This window comes from Centropristis striata, chromosome 6 (assembly GCF_030273125.1).
Source record: "Centropristis striata isolate RG_2023a ecotype Rhode Island chromosome 6, C.striata_1.0, whole genome shotgun sequence".
Taxonomy (NCBI): Eukaryota; Metazoa; Chordata; class Actinopteri; order Perciformes; family Serranidae; genus Centropristis; species Centropristis striata.
In genome coordinates, this window is record NC_081522.1 from 10,098,753 (window position 1) to 10,117,468 (window position 18,716).

The 18,716-nt window shown below is 40.3% G+C and overlaps 1 protein-coding gene across 1 annotated transcript in view; it reads right to left on the reverse strand.

Annotated features, from left to right (window-relative positions):
• Positions 1-875, reverse strand: part of tjp1b (tight junction protein 1b) — a 65,400-nt gene extending 64,525 nt beyond the window's left edge. The window contains exon 1 of the mRNA XM_059335933.1: positions 448-875. Within this exon, the coding sequence (XP_059191916.1) occupies positions 448-599 (152 nt within the window). The 5' untranslated portion in view covers positions 600-875. The remainder of the gene's footprint in view (positions 1-447) is intronic.
• Positions 876-18,716: the final 17,841 nt, after the last annotated feature.

The following is an 18,716-nucleotide window of genomic DNA, read 5'->3' on the forward strand; positions in this document are numbered from 1 at the left end:
GCAGTGCAGTGTGGAGTACATTAAAGCACATGAAGTTGGAGGCAAAGAAACAATGATGGGGCTATGACATCATCCCTACGCATTCAACTTTACAAACTGATGGAGGAGACAGGACATGTAAGCTCAGAACCACTGGACTAGGTGTCACACACGCACGCAAAGCACGCACGCACACAAACTCCCAGCATACGGAGCAGTTACCTACTGTGTATCGACCACAGTAGGTTTGTGATGCTTGCAACATGGTGCAGACTGGCTGCAGTGGCTGAAAGGAATATTATGTCATTTTGGAGAGTGAGCGGGCGCACCGTGGCTCCGTGACCCGCTCATCATTTGACGAGGTCTCTCTTTTTTTTTTTTTTTCCTTTTTTTTTTCTCCCAACCTGCATCATCATCATCATCATCATCATTATCATCATCATCATCCGCATCAAGATTCATACTCACCACATACGCTTCCTGGGTGGAAGACAATGTTCTTTGTTGGAGGCGGTCACCCCCAGAGCCAGCTGCATAACAGTAATGTATTTCTGATAATTCACCATGGTACTGTCCACCGCTACTAAAAATCCAACCCAAAGAAAAGCACAGGTGATCATATATTTCTTTATTCCCTGGCATCCGCCTCCGCTGCGTCTTCCATGCTCAGCATCACAACGCCATTTCCAGCGCTGAAGGACTGACAGTGAAAACACTCCCCAAGGAGCTGAGCGAAAGGTGCCGTACCGCTGCGACCCATGTCTGCAATGACACTCTGACCGTGTTTTAGCGCTGGCAAGCAGATCGCCGATCCATTCGATTCGCAATTTCTTTGTGTGTCTTGTTAAAAAAAATGTATTTAACACGGTCAGGATCTGGACATTATCTCCTTCCTCCTGCCTCCTCCCTCCTATCCAGGGCTGGAAACACTCTCTTTAAAAACGCTGCAGCGTCCAAGCGTCCGTGTGTGTGAGGTAGGGGAGAGAGTGTGTGTACAGTGTAGTCAGAGGGGAGCGACTGGGAGGGAGGGGAGGGGAGGAGGGAGAGGAGAGGAGGGAGGGAGGGAGGCGAGGGACCGATTCATTTGGAGGGGCTCAGTTGTAGCATCTGTTTAGGAAGTCTACAGTTTGTCTTTGATTACTTGTTAACGGGAGCTCATTTAGAAAGTCGAATATTTTTGTGTTACACAATACTTCCTGGAACAAGTGGTGACTAAACGGGCGGAACTACAAAGTCTGAGCCCCCCTCCTCATACTCCCTCTTTTTCTGCTCTGTGTCATTTTTCACAGCTGACATTTTGACATGTTGCAGTAGGAAAAGCACAGGTGCAAATAACAAAATAAAATATAGCTGAATTTGATTTAGCTGCTTCAATTTTTTTTTTTTTTTACCGAATGCACATTTCCATCTCTTACAATTACAACAATATTAGGGGTTGGCTTAATTCTCCAGTCAGGCGCCATTAAACCACTGCAGATAAAGAGGTTGCAACAAGATGATGTAATTCAACGCCGACAGTCCAACCCGAAACAGCTTTTTTGCATATCGGTTCATATGATATCTTACGACACAGGACTGGATTAAAATAACTACGACTGTACATAAATACTGTAAACGGTTTGAAAAGTGATGCAGGTGATATAGACGGAAACAAAGAACATGACATTATCTACATACAGTAGAAGTTTTCTTCCCATCCCATTATAATTACTACGTCCACTAGAGGCCGCTGTCTAAAAACGAATTTCAATATAGGATGTTACAAGCAGCGCCTTCTAGCTCATGATTACATGTGTTATCTATGAATTAATAGTGAGAACAGCTTGTGTAGTTAAACACAAAAGTTTAACCTTTTTTTTTTAAACGGGGGCCCGCCTCCAACACTGCATCACAATTCTCTGTATACATCCATGCATTAAAGTCTCAAACTTAATGTAAATCTATTTTGCTTTTATTGATACACCAACGATACTGATCTACAAACCTCCATCAAATGCAAAAATGTATTATGCGTTATTCCATTTCTTTCCCTTTTTTTGGCATTTCAACTCTTTTTTTAAGTGCAAATTGAAAATGTGCATTAAAATAGATGGGGGCTTTCTAGAACTTGACTACAAGAGAACCATTGTAACGCCATTATTTAACATTTGTGCCTTTCCTACTATGATCAATCAAAATGTCCGTTGTGAAAAAAGATACATTGTCAGTTTATCAGTTGCTCTAACACTTGATCATACAGCACACAACACAGCATGAAACACTCTCCTGTTTTTAGTTCCTGTGCTGCAGCCAGGCCTCTGTACACCTCTTCATCTACTGTTTGTAATTTGACAAATATTATTTAGCACAAGATCCACTTACTGGACATTTTCAGGAGCTTTCGGTCGCATTTCATGGCATTCCTTAGAACAGTTCCAATAGGTGAACTTTGCACAAGGGATTTTTTGTCAAGCTGATTTTCTCAAGGTCAATAGAACGTTCAAGCTCACATGGAGCCTGTCTGCTCCGTCATACCCGAACGCTGTGAATAGAAAGCAAAAGTACTCAGTGTAGCAGCTAAGAGAGGTCATTATTATTAGAAGCCTCTGTGATTATTCATGATTTTAAAGGGTTGGACTCACTTAGATGTCTTGGTCTTGTCAAAAGATACGTAATAAGCAGAACAATCTATTAAAGTCCATTTCTGTAGAGATGTCTAAAATTCAAGAAATTGGAATAGTCAGAAAGCAAAAATTTGTGCCATTTCTCTTTAAGTTGGATGGTGGAAAATGAAAAAAAAAAAAACCATGCCTCCCCACCTACCTGACAGCAGTTATTGGACACTTAATGGCCTTATTCTATCTAATTTTATTGGATATTTTCAATGGAAACCTTTTTATGTGCATTTTATTGAACTTCTTGTACTCATAGATTTATCACATTATATTGGACTTATTATAATTTCAGCACTCGACTATGAACCTCCTGTGTTTTGAAGCTCTCCTCCGTCTTATAACTTTTTTATGATTGTCTTTTTCCCATTGCACACCATATTTTACGGCTGAAAGAGTTTTCCTTAGGTTTCCTCCACTTTATGTTTTAGAGAACTTGAGCTATTTTCAGGAAGTCTTGATGTTGAACTAAGAGTTGTTTTAATGGTGATGCTGAACATATTTCTGCAGAAAGCTAAATAGTAGTCTATCTTGTCCATAAGTAATTAAAAGTTTAAGTGACATGTTTTGATGCTTGACACAGAAAATATGTTTTTCAGTTGCACTGCAGATTATACAGTGAGTGAGAGTTTGTTAGACTCATAGAGGTGCAGTACACAGCAGCTCTGTCTCAGTGGACTGTTCCCACACCACCTGCCATTAGTAGCAAACAGAGGCTGGCGTGGGTTGTTTTTCAGTCGATAGACTGACACACTGGTGCCGTTCTAAGCTTCAGAGTAAGTCGATTAGTCTAGACTTTGAAGTCTTAGAGGAGTAGAGAAGTGCTCACCTGAGTGGAGAGGTGCACTTCTCACACTCACTTGACCAGACAGACTTAAAGGAAGCCCAGGAGGTCTGTGGAGGCCAGATAAACACAAACCGAGGATCTTATATTTATCTGCCACAAGCAACACAATACTACAATAGCTGTTATAGCATGGTGTGATAAAATGATTATCTGGTTTGATAATTAAGAAGAAATCGGACTGAAGCGCATACTAAAAATGAACTTGAGCGAGTGTTGTGTCCTACAGAAGACTTCCACCATACAGCTAAACGGGCAGAGCGGGGCACTGACACCGCCATCGTCAGGGGAGCGAATCCCTCCGTGGCCCACGTTCCTAAAAATGTATTCACCCATGCCACTGTAGAGCTCTATGGATGAAAGTACTCTCCACATAGTGTGTGCATGTTATGCTACAGGACAGTAAACCTCTCTTTGGCAACAGTAAGGTAAACATACAGGACTGCATGTTTAATTATGCTGCAGTGTGTGGTTATGTTAAATGAACTTGATGCTAAAGGTCCCTATTTCTAAAATAAACATCCATGTTTATATAGGTTAAGGTATTTTATACAACAAAGCCTAATATATAGCGCAGAAAATTAACATCAGACCTTTCCTGTTATTTAAAACAGCTCTTTTTGTGGTTGCCAGTTAGTTACTTCTGGGTGGCTGGAAGCAGAAAACCCTTCAGGGCTTTAAAGGAACCTAAATTCATCTACTGCTCATATGTCCAAAAATTCTCCCATGCAGTTTCTGCTGGTGAGAAGGCTTCGAACCTTATCTGTGTTGTAAGAAGAACTGAAAAATATATCTGAAAAAATACAACAATACGAAATATGAAAACAACAATACACTTGTGTACACATAAAAAAAGCATTCAAGGATTCTACACACATCCCTGGGTTTGAAACAGAATATGCATTGAAGAATCATTTTTACCATTGAGGAGACACATTTTTTCGATATGTTTGGGTGATTATCAACATTAATTTAGACACTGCAGTTAAAAACACACATTTTGCATATTTTTAGGCTTATTCCATCATTATCTGACTCCGTACACTCAATTTGATTAATTTTGGGCCAACAAAATAACTACAATATCAAGGAAATGCGTTGTTATTTTGGGAAATTAAATGGTAACGCTTTATTTTGCAGGTCCATACAACAATTTCTGTATAATTGTTGCCTGGAAGAAACTATGTAATTTGGCACAAATTACAGACTATGTTTGAGACTTCAGTTAGTTGAGTTGAGTTTATTATTATTTTTTTATTTATTTCTAGAGTATTTTCCTTGCCCACTTAGGGGCAAGAGAAACAAATAAATAAACATCATTGATTTATTATATTGCCTTTTAAGTTAACATGGCAAATTTCTAGCACACAGTTGCTTGTTTACACATCCAACAGTTACGAAGCAACAATATAAATTATTTGGAGTTCTGTTTATGTGCACCTAATGAATGTAAGTTAAATATACACTGTCCTTTTAGCTCTGTTTTTGATCTCTACCATCTCTATCTCTATCTCTTGAGGGAAATATCTGGTTCCTTACCTGCTTAACATTCCACTATGCCTGCTGTTTGGTGCCATTTATTGTATTACACATGATTGTTGATGTCACACATAGGTTTCTGAAGAGTCAGCCTTAGTGTGGTGGCCATCACCATCATGGCAGTGCCTGACTCTTCCTAACTCCCAGCTGATCCAAAAATGGGCAAAGAGGTGTAGCGTGGCTGAGCTGAGGTAGGACGAATATCTGCACATCATAAATTATGCATGACTTTAATCCATAAGAACCCAGACCCATTTATCCTTAAAGGAAATTTATGGGGGATATACCACAGACCAAGTGGACCATATAGAACACATTTATGATGTTTTTTAAAAAAAAGATCAAAGATCTGAGATGTGACATATACGTTACATTGGGTGTTTATGGTATTAATGTTTATGGTATTTATTATTTTAAAATTAATAAACTCGACACCTTTTCTGCTTACAGAAACACAAATTTGCCTTTTTCTCTGCATCTTATATCAAAATTGTGACATTAATAGTGCAACAAATTCCTTTCCAGATTTGTTTAAACAGCAAAAATAATAGAGTGGCCTATTACCATATTTGTTATTGTGACAAATATGTCACATCATGTTTTCCATGATGATTTTAGGTTAAAAGTCCATTGATATTTTTTTAAACTGTTTTATATTAATTTGTTCAGGAAATATGGTCAAAACAGCTTATATGCAATAAAGGACACCCTGTTAATGGATTAGAATTGCTAAATGGGTTTTAACTTAGCCAAGTAGCAATAAAAAATCTTTTTAAAATGAACTTTTTCACATTTCTGTTTCCAGTCAGGCACATTTTGGAGAAGTCACTTCTTGTCACAGTCACATGACCACCACACCAGGGTGTTGAGTATACGTCTCGGGATTTAATGAGTTAATGTGAAGCATAAAGCTGAATATAGGAGATTCTAGAAGACTTAAAGTGTTTGTTACACCCGTGTCACCGTGGGTTGTTAGGGGTAAACCTAACTATAATTCTATAAAACCTCCTGTCAAGTTAAGCATTTTAACATTGGGATCTATGGGGTTTGACTTGCTTGCCTCAGGTGGTCATTCGAGGAATTGCAGTTTTTGGCACCGGTGCATTTGCATCATTTTCCACTTTTGGAGGTTACTGCGTGTACGGTGCTGAGCTGGTAGGGTGCAGTCGTTTTTTTAGAGCTTTGACAGTAAACAGAAACAATGAAAGTTGCAGGTCAGACACAAACAATGAATCAAAAACTCCCTAAAGTCAAGGGAGCTGCAGATCCAGTTTCATCACTACAATCGACCCCTTTTTTCGCTAATATTGTTTTTTTTACTTACATTTTTTTTTTTACCTTTTAATAAATTCACATTATAAAAATAGTAATTATAGTCACATTAAATTAAACTCACATGCATTGTATTTAAACAGCACACTCAATATGTAAAAGCTGAAGAAAAAGAATTAGACTTTCTTTTCTGTATTGGTGGGATGACCTCAGTATTTCTGGCAATAATAAAAGGTATACAGGAAAGGTCTACATTGAGTCTTGGCTGCACGCCGGTGGTGATGTCGCTGCTTCCTGATAGTAGCCCCTTGAATCCAGTCAACACTCAACTAATACACCGCTAATGGAATCATCAGAGCAGCAGCAAAACCTACCAGCGGCGCACTCTGTCACCTCCCATTGACCAGCACGCCATTCAGATAACTCTCATGATTAATCAGACGCTACGAATCGCCATTATCAGGCATGTAAGATACAGCATCATTAGGGGACAGGGAAACTGCTATGCACACACACACACACACACACACACACACACACACACACACACACACACACACACACATATATATCCAAAGCCTGCTCTCTCTCTTTTATAGACACACACGTATTTCAGCGAGAGAGTATGGGAACCAGTAGTGTGTCAGTGGGGAAGCATTGAGACAGCAGTGGGTCAGTGGTTGTGCTGCAGTCTGAAGCTCGCTGCATACCCATGCACACTCCACTGCAGCACTTTGATTTCACATTGGCATCCCTCCTCTGCATCTCCACAGTAATGGCTTGGAGCAGCCTGCCCCATCATTACCCTTCTCACATGAGAACCCACTGCTGACATCTTTTATTGTACGCCGCACACTCAAACACACTCACACACACTCACACACACACGGCGACATAAGCACGTTCACACAGAAATGCACAGGCACATGTGCGCGCTAATAACACACTAAAGTACTTTTTTTCCCCAGCAAGTAAATAGGACAGATGGGGCTGCCCTTCTTTCCTGTGTCCTTAGATTCTCTTGTCCACTTTATTCTGTACAGCAAAATCAAAGCTGGTTTGTAGGACTCAGTGGCTGCTCCCAGAGGAGACAAACCTGGACGAAAGCCCTAAGAACCACTACCGCTGTAACACCGTGATTTATTACTTTTGCACCAAACAAAGAGGAGAAGTTCACAGAGAAAGTCCTCTTCACATGAATGCACTGCACCAAGAAGAACAAGAGTAATGAAACACACGCACACACACAGTCACACCTCGGTGCTGTCGCAGTGCTTTCTCTCTATGTGCTGTGAGGTGAGTCATCAGCACAGAGAAGCATAACCTCACAGCTCCAGCTAATCTCTCCTCTCCTCCTCCACCTCCTCCTCCTCCTCCTCCTCCTCCTCAACCTGCCAGCATCTCATTTTCTCCACTTATGGATGAAGGCACGGTGACTTACATCATCGCTGCAGCCTCACATATACATATAAGGCCACAGATCCAAACACATGGCCAAGGCATCAGGGTGAATCACACATGCATCCTCTGCTGTGATAAATCCTGCAGCTAAAAAAAGCCAGCCATCAATAATTCTTCGTAATCATACATTTAACGCACTGAAAATAAGCTCTTTAATTTAAGAGTTCAGACTGAGATGATTGCTTTTTGCTGTTTTTAAAAAACTAAAAGAGTCCCATGAAAACAATATGGCAGTCAACGGCCCTTAAACCGGATTCAGTCAGCTTCACATCACTTTCCGCGCCACTCTCACAGTAATACACAGGTCCTTTGTGCCCTTTCAGACAGAAGCCCAGGGATGTGATTAAATGCTGCATGTTCCCTCTCAGTCAGCAGTATACTGACCAGAGGCGGACACAAAAAGCCAAACTAATAAACACAGTGTCTCTTTGAACCCGCGCAGCTGACAATCAATCTTCTCTTCTGCTTTGGATCAGAGAAAGTGTGCAGATCAGAAAGGTAGGGAAAAAAACAACACGCAACTTTGTGCGGAGAGACACAGTTCAACACGAGGAAGACATTCTCAGGGTGTTTCCACATTTATTACAAGCACGGCTGCAGACATGCTTCACTCTGTCACACAGGGACACATGCTGGCACACAAATTCTGAAGCCAAGCATCCATGACTTGAGGCACTTTCTGTCCTACTTCTCGTAAGAGTGAATAAACAAAAGATTATGCCGTTTTTATCAAGATATACATGCAGTCAAGCTTGCCCAACACTGTATCTGAATGAGCCTGTTACCTATTAACAGGTAACATGCAAGCAGGAACACATCAAAAACACAACAGCAGCAACAAAAACATCCTCCCAAAGTTTTGCCATTCCTCACACCCACAGATGTCAGCACCATCACACACAACAATAGACTTTGATATACGTTTAAATGAAGTACATTTTACTTACATTGCCTTGTTGTCGTACTGCATCTCCTGTGGAGGCTCTGGGACTATTCTGGCTGTGTGTGCTGCTTTGCTGTGTTGTGTGTGTTGGTCTGTTTCTGTCAGCCCTGTCTGTCTGTGTGTGTGTTGGTGTGTCAGTGCCCAGGGCCACACCACTGGGATAGCTGTCTCCATGCTGACTTAGCTGTCATACATTAAAGAGGCCTTCTTAACGGTCTAGGGAGCATATCAGCTTGTCTGTCCCGTCACTTCAGGCATCACGTCCAAGCAAGCACTCTACCTAACACACACACACACACACACATACACATAAATATACATACACACTGTCAACCCCCCCCCCACCCCCACCCCCCCTTGCTGTGTTAGCTGGGCCAAGGGTACTCTCCAGGGGTCCACACACACCCAGAATGAAACCAACGCTCAGTCATGATGCATTCACAGGGCCTGACACACAGTGACAAAAGCAGCCTCACAGGACTCTGCACCAGAGTGTCCGGCCGCTCGCTCATATACAAAAGAATAGCTCAGCAGATGTCATTTTATGCTCCTCTTTTCTGTCATTTAATTTATGCATCCAGTTAGATCTCGCCATTTAAAAGGCATGAATATAGTGCTGCAGCAGCCTTCCCTTGTGTTTGATCATTCCTGCCAAATTGCTCAAATTGCAGATGGCTGACAAATTAAAGGTAAAACCAGCATAAAGTGTCTTATGCTGGATTCACACTGCATGGTACAGCACACTGTACTCAATTTGACTCACTCTTTCTGGTTTTCCATTAGCAAAGGTTGTGGATAGTACCTGATACCTGTTCCTTTTTTGTGGCACCACATCAGTCCCAGTTCCTGAGCGGATACTGGAAAGGAGGTGTTAAAACACTGCAGACCATTGATTTATACCGGGCGTCCTGAACAAACCTGCAAATTTTAAATAGCTAAGCTTCCTACAATAGTGGCCACAATTGTTTTTACACACTCAATCTAGATTTTAAAGATGGCAGCCTGCAAAACTACATTGTAAATTTGACAAAAATGCAGATGCTCCTCTATTAGGTTTGGAATGTTTGGCTGATGAAAGGATGTTGTGTTAAAGATGATTTCACAGCAGTTTAATGTGGCTGCACTATAGCGATTAGCTGAGAATGCTGCGAGTTCTATCCGCAGTGGCAAACAAAGTAGAGCAAAAGACCTGGTACCAGGAGTGAGTCGAGTCGAATCAAGTCAAGCAGAGCCACGCCGTGCAGTGGAAATGCAGCATTACTCAAGTGTGGAGGCACCACAAGCTGCCTGTACCCTTTCAATGCTCCTTGTTAAATGAACAATTCTTGCAAAGCACCCAACACATATTTAAGCTCTTCATTTCTTTATGTATTTCTAAGGACATTTCTATAAACGTGCCAGTGATAGATATTGTGAGAATCAAACCAATGCAGTGACAGGTTCAGAAATATAAGACAGCAGTGTGATAACATCAGCATGCGGAAGACAGCTCAGAAATCATGCAGCAAAACATCGATGCAATGATACGACACAACAACAACATCCATCATTGAGGACATGCAGCCTTACACAGCAGCAGAAAGCAACAGAACACAAATGAGCAACACTGGTACACACCACATTCTGCACATATTGCAAAGCAATAAGACATAGATGGATTAAAATGTACATCAGTCCAAAATCTCCCAAAGGTGTTCAGATAGACTCAGATCTGGTGACTATAAAGGCTACAGTGATCTTTTCCGTACACATCAAAGTTTTCAATGACCTCTTGTGCCATGCATTGAATCATCTGCATTCGTGATAAGTTCTGCCCTTGGTGTTAATTAGAAAATGATAAAGCAGAGACGGTGGTTTGAAAACTGCAGGACAGTCAGATACCCAAATAGCTCCATTTGTAAGAAAAAACAACAACTTGATAATACAAGTTCCTTAAGTGTGAGATTAGATTCGTATTTATTTTTAATTAAAGGCATATTTAACCCTCATCACCTAGATTTAGTTTTCAAATGTGGTTTGGAAACAACGTTTTAACACAGAGGTGATTTATCCATTCATAGAGCATTAAGTGATCCAGCAGAAATGAAAGCACTGTGGATGTGATGAGGCTTTTACACAGCAGCGTCATTGAAATGTAAAGTAGCTCTCACCTGGAGTCAAACACGGGGTCGGTGTACATGGGAGGGGAGCACAGAGGTTGCTCTCCTGGACTGTTTGGGGGCGCAGGCAGGCTCCCGTTCCTGCCCTGTCCTGGGGCACCATCTGTAGGAATAGATTAATATATTAGCTACTTTTTTATAGCTCTCTTAATTCACACATCATCCTTTGACTGGCAGAGTAAGCAGGATGATTCACAGGTTCGTAACTGTGGGTAGTTAGATAACACTTAATGCGGGTCATTTTCTTAAGAGTACTCAGTTTTATGTAAATGTAAGTAAGGCATATTGATTCGGATAGTGCAGCACAGACAAGGCCCTGCAGACTGTAGCCACGTTGAGGCCATATGTTGTCAGGGGCTAGTTAGGAACGCTGGCGGCTCAGTAATCCCCTCAGCCATCCAGATTTAAGAAGCTATTTTTGCTGGCTCTTAGTCTGCGGCACTGAGCTGGAGCTCGGTTTTGTTCTGATGCACGCTGAAATGTGCACTGAGTCGGCACAAGAAGACACACAGCCCTCTGTGACCTTTGTTTTTTTTGTGTTTGTCATTAATGTAATTAGTGGCTAATAAATGGATGTACCTTTTTCATCCAGCAGAAAGGAGGTGAGCAGGTGGGGGCACACTTCCTCCAAAACAGAGCAGAATGAGTAGAAGGCAGCAGGCCCCTTTGAGGACAGATGGTCCAGGAATATTTCCGTCCGTTTTTTGCTGGACTCCTGTCCCAGTATTTCTTTGTACTCCCCCAGTGAGAAAACCTTATCGTACACCAGGTAGGGAAGCACGGTGCTGACGTCCAGCTCGCTCAGGATCTTTTCTCTGTGCTGTTTAAGGATCTTAGCCGCCCATCTCTTCTTCTTCCTGGTGCATGGCCTCCTGCCACACCTCTGCTGCTGCCTCTTCTGTTTCTTCACAAACCACTTCTTGGTGCCGCTGCCAAACATCTTCAAGTTGAGGAGGCCCGCCAAAACTTCTTCCACGGCTCGGTCAACACAGGTCCCAAAGGAGGGGAGGCGCATATTTCATGCGAGTGAAGCGACCATGCCACATATTTCCTCGAGCCTCGCTTTGTTGTTGTCTGAGTCGTTTATCTGGGGCAGGAAGAGACAATCTGGACAGTAGCTGATTTCTAGCCGGGTACTTACCGACACTAAGAAGATTAGCAGCCTCTTAAGTACACCAATGCAAACTGCTCACCACAGCGCAGACAACATATTTTACATTATTTTGCCTGTCTTGTTGGAAGATCAAACATTTGAGCTACTTAAGTTGTCATTTAATAATTTAATTAATTAAAAATGTGTCTAACCGGTTCCTCTATTCTGTTAGTTTCTTGGAAATCATTAAGAACAACCGTATCACAGGCCCCACAGTTATTTTAGGTGATGCTGCCAACCTAAAAATCATCAGAGTTAAAAAAAAGGCTTGCGAAGTTCAAATCTTGGCATCTTAGCACTTAACCTTCAGCTGCTCCACCAACCAGCTCTCCAACAACTCACCTTCCTGATTATTGCTGTGAATGTGACACCTGATTAAAGCAAGATTAAACCGTTTAGTCATGGGCACTGACCCGTTACATTGAGATGTCAGGCTTGCATTGAGGAAAAGCATTAACATATAATAAAATGGAACAAGGGCATTTAGAGGGAAGCTTAATGCATTGTACTGAAAATCTATTATAAAAAAGCAGTAATGCAGCACAAACCAGCATGACCTTGAATCACATTTTATCCAGCTGCTGTGTAAAATTATGGAGGCTTGTACTCTTCACCAGAAGAGGGTGCCATTTGATCAGTGAGTCTCACATGTACAGTAAATCATGTTGCTGTACAATGCTGACTTTTTTTTATGTGCATTAACTGAGCAGTACAATCAGTCGGCTTCAGAGTAACAGACCAGTGTTTTAAACTAAACGAGCTGCTACAAATCCCTCAAAAGAGGAATCAAACAAGCAGAAAATGAAATTGAAATACATGAATGCATTAAATAATATTGTAATTTTACAGTGTTCTTGAAGATCTTTCATTCCACTGCACAAGGACCAGGGGCGTGCATGTTAACTAAACCATATTAAAGACTTTTTAAACAGTCTTTAAAAAAAAAAAAAAAAATCTACAGACCTACTTTCCTTGCTGAGCTCCTGTGGAGAGAATAACACAAAAAGGACATTTTGTGGTAAAATTACTTTTAAAAATACTTGATTTGACTAATTTACACTGCGCAAGTGTTATATAATCTTTGAGTGCTGAATTTTACAATGCAGAAAATACTGTGGCCCCCGCTGTTGCACTGTAAAGGCATCACAGTACTAGAGCCCAACCGATTTTTGAGACCGATGCCTATACTAATTTATGAGCAGAAAAATTCCTCAATAACCGGTAAACATAAAAATGTTATGAGCTGGAATTAAAAAAATCTTTTTTATGTGGATTGTGAAACAATTTTTTTTTTACCATTCTGCAAAGGTATTCAGTAACTAGAAAATTTCCTCTGGGGAAATTCTGAAAGGGCCACGGGGGCTACTGCCAGTGTGTGTACACTATGATGAGATTCAGAGATTTCAAACAATTAATACTAGTAATGTTATGATACTATATTATATACAAGGAACACACCTACAACAAGCATTCCTTTTGAAGTATTTATTTATACAGCAACCTATGCCCTTTCAGCCTCAAAATGTGTGTGTGTGTGTGTGTGTGTGTGTGTGTGTGTGTGTGTGTGTGAGAAACACGTGTATCTGGAGGAGTGAGTGCGCTTACGCGCGCATTTGTGTGTGTGTGTGTGTGTGTGTAACTAAAATCACATAAAGTGACCTGTGTGTGTGCGCGCGTGTATCTGTAACTGTAATCACATAAAGTGACCTCTGTGTGTGTGTGTGTGTGTGTGTGTGTGTGTGTGTGTGTGTCTGTAACTGTAATCACAAAAAGTGACATGTGTGTGTGTGTGTGCATGCGTGTATCTGTAACTGTAATCACATAAAGTGACCTGTGTGTGTGTGTGCGTGCGTGTATCTGTAACTGTAATCACATAAAGTGACCTGTGTGTGTGTGTGTGTGTATCTGTAACTGTAATCACATAAAGTAACCTGTGTGTGTGTGTGTGTTTGTGTGCGTGCGTGTATCTGTAACTGTAATCACATAAAGTGAACTGTGTGTGTGTGCGTGCGTGTATCTGTAACTGTAATCACATAAAGTGACCTATGTGTGTGCGTGCGTGTATCCGTAACTGTAATCACATAAAGTGACCTGTGTGTGTGTGTGTGTGTATCTGTAACTGTAATCACATAAAGTGACCTGTGTGTGTGTGTTTGTGTGCGTGCATGTATCTGTAACTGTAATCACATAAAGTGACGTGTGTGTGTGTGTGTGTGTGTGTGCGTGCATGTATCTGTAACTGTAGTCATATAAAGTGACCTGTGTGTGTGTGTGTGTGTTTGTGTGCATGCATGTATCTGTAACTGTAATCACATAAAGTGACCTGTGTGTGTGTGTGTGTGTGTGTGTGTGTGTGTGTGTGCGCGTGCATGTATCTATAACTGTAATCACATAAAGCGACCTGTGTGTGTGTGCGTGCGTGTGCATGTGCGTGCATGCGTGTATCTGTAACTGTAATCACATAAAGTGACCTGTGTGTGTGTGTGTGTGTGTGTATCTGTAACTGTAATCACATAAAGTGATCTGTGTGTGTGTGTGTGCGTGTGTGTGTGTGTGTGTGTCTATGTGTCTGTGTGTCTGGGTCTCTCTTTCTGTGAGAGACACATCAAAGGATGAAAGGCTTTGGGGTCGTTTTTAATATGGGAGTCAATGGGGCTGTTGGCGCGTGTTGGTGGCACATCTGTGTGTCCTACGCCCAAACTATAACTCTGACAGCTTTACCAGAAGATTGTGAGTGAGAAGACAAATTTTCTTACGTTTCTATGTATAAATTATTTCTGTTCTGTTTCGAGTGGAATTTGCGGCCTAGAGCGCAGTTTTCAAATTTATTTTTTGACAATTTTTTCTCTCCCTCTACACTCTGCACGATGATGTCACACACTGTGACACGACCATTCCATGCAATACACACCCATTATAATCTCAGAATTTCTCCATAAATTATCATTGTCATTGAACAGGGATTGATAAAAAACTATATGACCTATCGAAACGTGGATAAATACACCAATACATAAGACTTGTGTCTACTGTTTAAAGTTTAAATGGAGCCTCTAGGTGAAATTATGCTGGAGAAGTAGACGTTTGAAAATCTCCAATTATTGTTCTTTTTCGCTCATTTTTTTCGGCCGTCCCATTCACTTCAATGCAAAATTTTGGGCAGTTTTGCGCGATTTACATCGCAAAAAAATCGTATTCCGTAGAGAATAGTAAAAGCATACCGATCCTGATCAAACCGCACGTTTTGATATATAATTAGACTTGTAACTGGACGAAATTGTGTCCGGAAGAGGAAGAAGAAAAAATCCACAGTGCTCGGTATGATTGCCCCGTGGCCGTAATTATCCTAAATAATCTGCAACAGTAAGGGTGGAAGTTTACAGCGTTAGTAATCCACATTGCATCAGGTACATTTCCTAAATGTTCTAAGGTTTGCTGACTCACAGAAATGTAACTTTTTTTTTTTTTTTAATCAGTGTGCTACTATTAGCTCATAATCAAGTAAATCATTTTTTTTTCTAAAGATAGTGTTTGTCTTCTGTGTTACTTTTAACCAAAACCCCTTATCTCATTGCCCAAGCATTCCTTGCTTTTGCAAAGTACATTATGAAAGTGTGATTGCATGCTTCACAGGCTGCAGGGTTACACAACAGTGGTTTTATATGAAAAGGGAGAGATATCAGTGTGTGTTCCCGTCTGGTTCAGTGTGTGAAAGATCAGCTGAGGTGAAGGGACATAAACCTGAAAGCCATTCAACAGATTTGATTAGTGATTTGCTAAGAGCTTGTTTAATTCAACTAATAAAGGCCCATTTTCTATGACCTAGTAATTATTTGAAAAACCCTAAAATAAATAAAGCTGCTAATACTAATTGATCTGAACCCATTGTGTTCCCTCTGACATTAAACTGTCTGCGTTGTGTTGTGATGAATACAACGTCAAGAAGACTTTCAGCTTTTAATCTCCATTTTCTGAATAATTTACTTCATGTTCAAAGCATCTTGTATGTATAAATGTTTATATATATATATATATACGTATGCATTTGTCCAGTTAGTATTTTATCATAAACATCTTTATTTTAGACAACAATCCCGCAAAAAGCTAACTAACCTAGCTCAGATATTTAAATGTGCTACAAATGGACAAGCATGCTGAAGAGGAAGCTACATGTCTTAATATAGAATCACTGTATAAAATAAGTGGTTAATCACTGTGACGTCACCCATCGGTTTATGGATTATGGGTGTGAAGCCTCGAGTTTTGCATTTAAGCTGTCACTTTTTGAACAAGAAGTGTTGGACGATGGGGTGAAGCTGACAATGAGGACGCTAAGTTATCAGCTAAGGCTGGAGCTAGCTTTCTAGTGTGAGCAGTTGATTACTTGGAGTCAGTACAAGTGAAAGCTGATTAAGACATTTTTAACAGACCAAAATGTTACAATTAATGTTCATGAACTGAAAACACACTGTAAAAAGGCAGTGCAGTCCTTACGACCTGTCTATCACAAGATGGACACACAGCATATGTTGCTGTATCAATTATTCTACTGACTATAAACTTATAGGAAAGCATAGAAAGATTTTCTTTCATCTTGGCCCTTGCCAAATAATGTCATTAACCCTAAGAATAAATGGCCTCTTTTACAGCACCTACAATAACTGGCACACAGTGACAGTGATTCATGTAATTCCAGTGTTAACTTCTATAAAGATTGCCAAATAAATTTTTTTTGCAAGAAATCTCCTTCCGTGATAAAGCAAAGAAAAGGCTTATCAATTATCAGTAATAAGTTCCAGTATGAATGATCACGACATCATGGTTCTGATTGATACTGTTTGTTCTCCTTTTATGCCGTGGACAATGTCTTGATCTCTTTCTGCTCCATAGAACCTTATCAATCTCACTGCTGGCACATGGACTAGTATCTACCGTGCTTTCAATTTTTATTTCTTGGAAGTTGAGTCATAGAGTAATGCCAGCAACTTAACAACTGACCTTATGACTTCACTTCTGTTTGACTTGTTGTAAGCACCATGTCATAACAATTGTATGGCAGCTTTTGCCAACAGCTGTACGTTGGCAAACAAGTAAAAGTGACAAGGCAAAAAAAAAAAAAGGATAATGCAGGAGCCGCGTCACATTATAAGAATCTGATTTAATATTTTTTATACCTTTAAACATAATGTTTTTCAGCTCAGTTTGTCTGTTAACAGGATCAACAAAGAGCCCAATAAACTTTGGAGCAGATCCTAATCACGGGGCGGATACACTAATTACTTTTCACTTTTGTTAACATTGTGAGACAGGGCGTTCATGCTTTGTGTGACTGGGAAAATTCACATGAATGTCCCCTTAAGGCCACTCAGCCCTAACCCCTTGGCAATGGTCGGAGTGCCCTTATATGGCGTATTTTATGTAATTTTTGGACAAATCTTAACCTGTTACACACTGCAATAACCTCTTTCCCAGAGAACTAGAAAGGATATGCGATCAGATAAAATTAGATTATAATGACAATTGAAAAATGTAGTCATTGCACGAAAGGATTGCATACAGATAAGAACAGAAAAAAAGAAAGAACAAACTGAAGATAATATAATGAAAAAATTAATACAACTAAAATAAGATAAGATATTTGGTGGTTTTGATCTGTACAATAATTCTGTTGATTCTCTTGATAGATATTACAATTATTAAATGTATTTTACAGTAAGTATGCAGGAAGTAAATGTGGACTTCTGGCTTCTTCCCTTACTGTTTCAATGCTGCAAGTTTTTCAAGAAAGATTATTATTATAAAAAAATGCAAACCTATTTCATCATCCGTCACATGACTGACAATGTTAATGGAGTGCAAAGCTGTGTCAATGCAGTACTTTTTAGCCCCGTTTATGCTTCCTAAACATACAAGAATAGATTCCAACCATGTCCGTAAGATTTCCAAAAACGAGCAGAAATACAGAACGCAGAGCCAGACAGAAGTCTTTGTCTATATCCATATGCATAATGAATGGTGAGAATAATTGAGTGCTTAAGGCGCAAAATTGCATTGTTATGGTTATAAGGTGAGTCTCATGACGGATAAGGTGAGGGAAAAGTGCATCATCTAAATACTTACGCTTAATACAACAAAGTTACCAGTTTGATTCCTAAACTGGAAAAATACATTTTGTTGGGGAAAATAAAATAGTAATACTTATTCGCTCCCTAATTACAGCTGCTGAGAAATGCTCATGATCAAGGTCCATAAGCCACAACTGCTCCTGTGCAGCGCTGCTCAGTATGGAGAACCCTTTCACCTAAAAACCCCACCCAAACTGCTCACCATCTATCCAGTTAACCAGACTGGTGGCACTACTATGACTAAAGATTTCTGGCAGAAAGCCATAAAGGTTAACTTCTTTCAACATTGTGGTGGTGCGGGATGATTGGATGGATGGTTTTGGGGTATTGGGTGTCTGGTTAATGGATAGGAGGCATGCATGTTGGGTGAGGTTTTGAATTAAAGTGTAGTTCAGAGGTCACCACATCACTGTGGTTTGACTGGGCAGCTGCCAGATTAACCACCCTGAGTAAATATAAACTTTTTTTTTACATCAGCTGGTAGGATTTTCATTGCAGTGATATAACTCTACTAACTTTTTATTTATTATTATAAGTACCTGGTGTTCTTTTGTTTCAATGTCTCACTCAAAGACATTTCATAAATACAG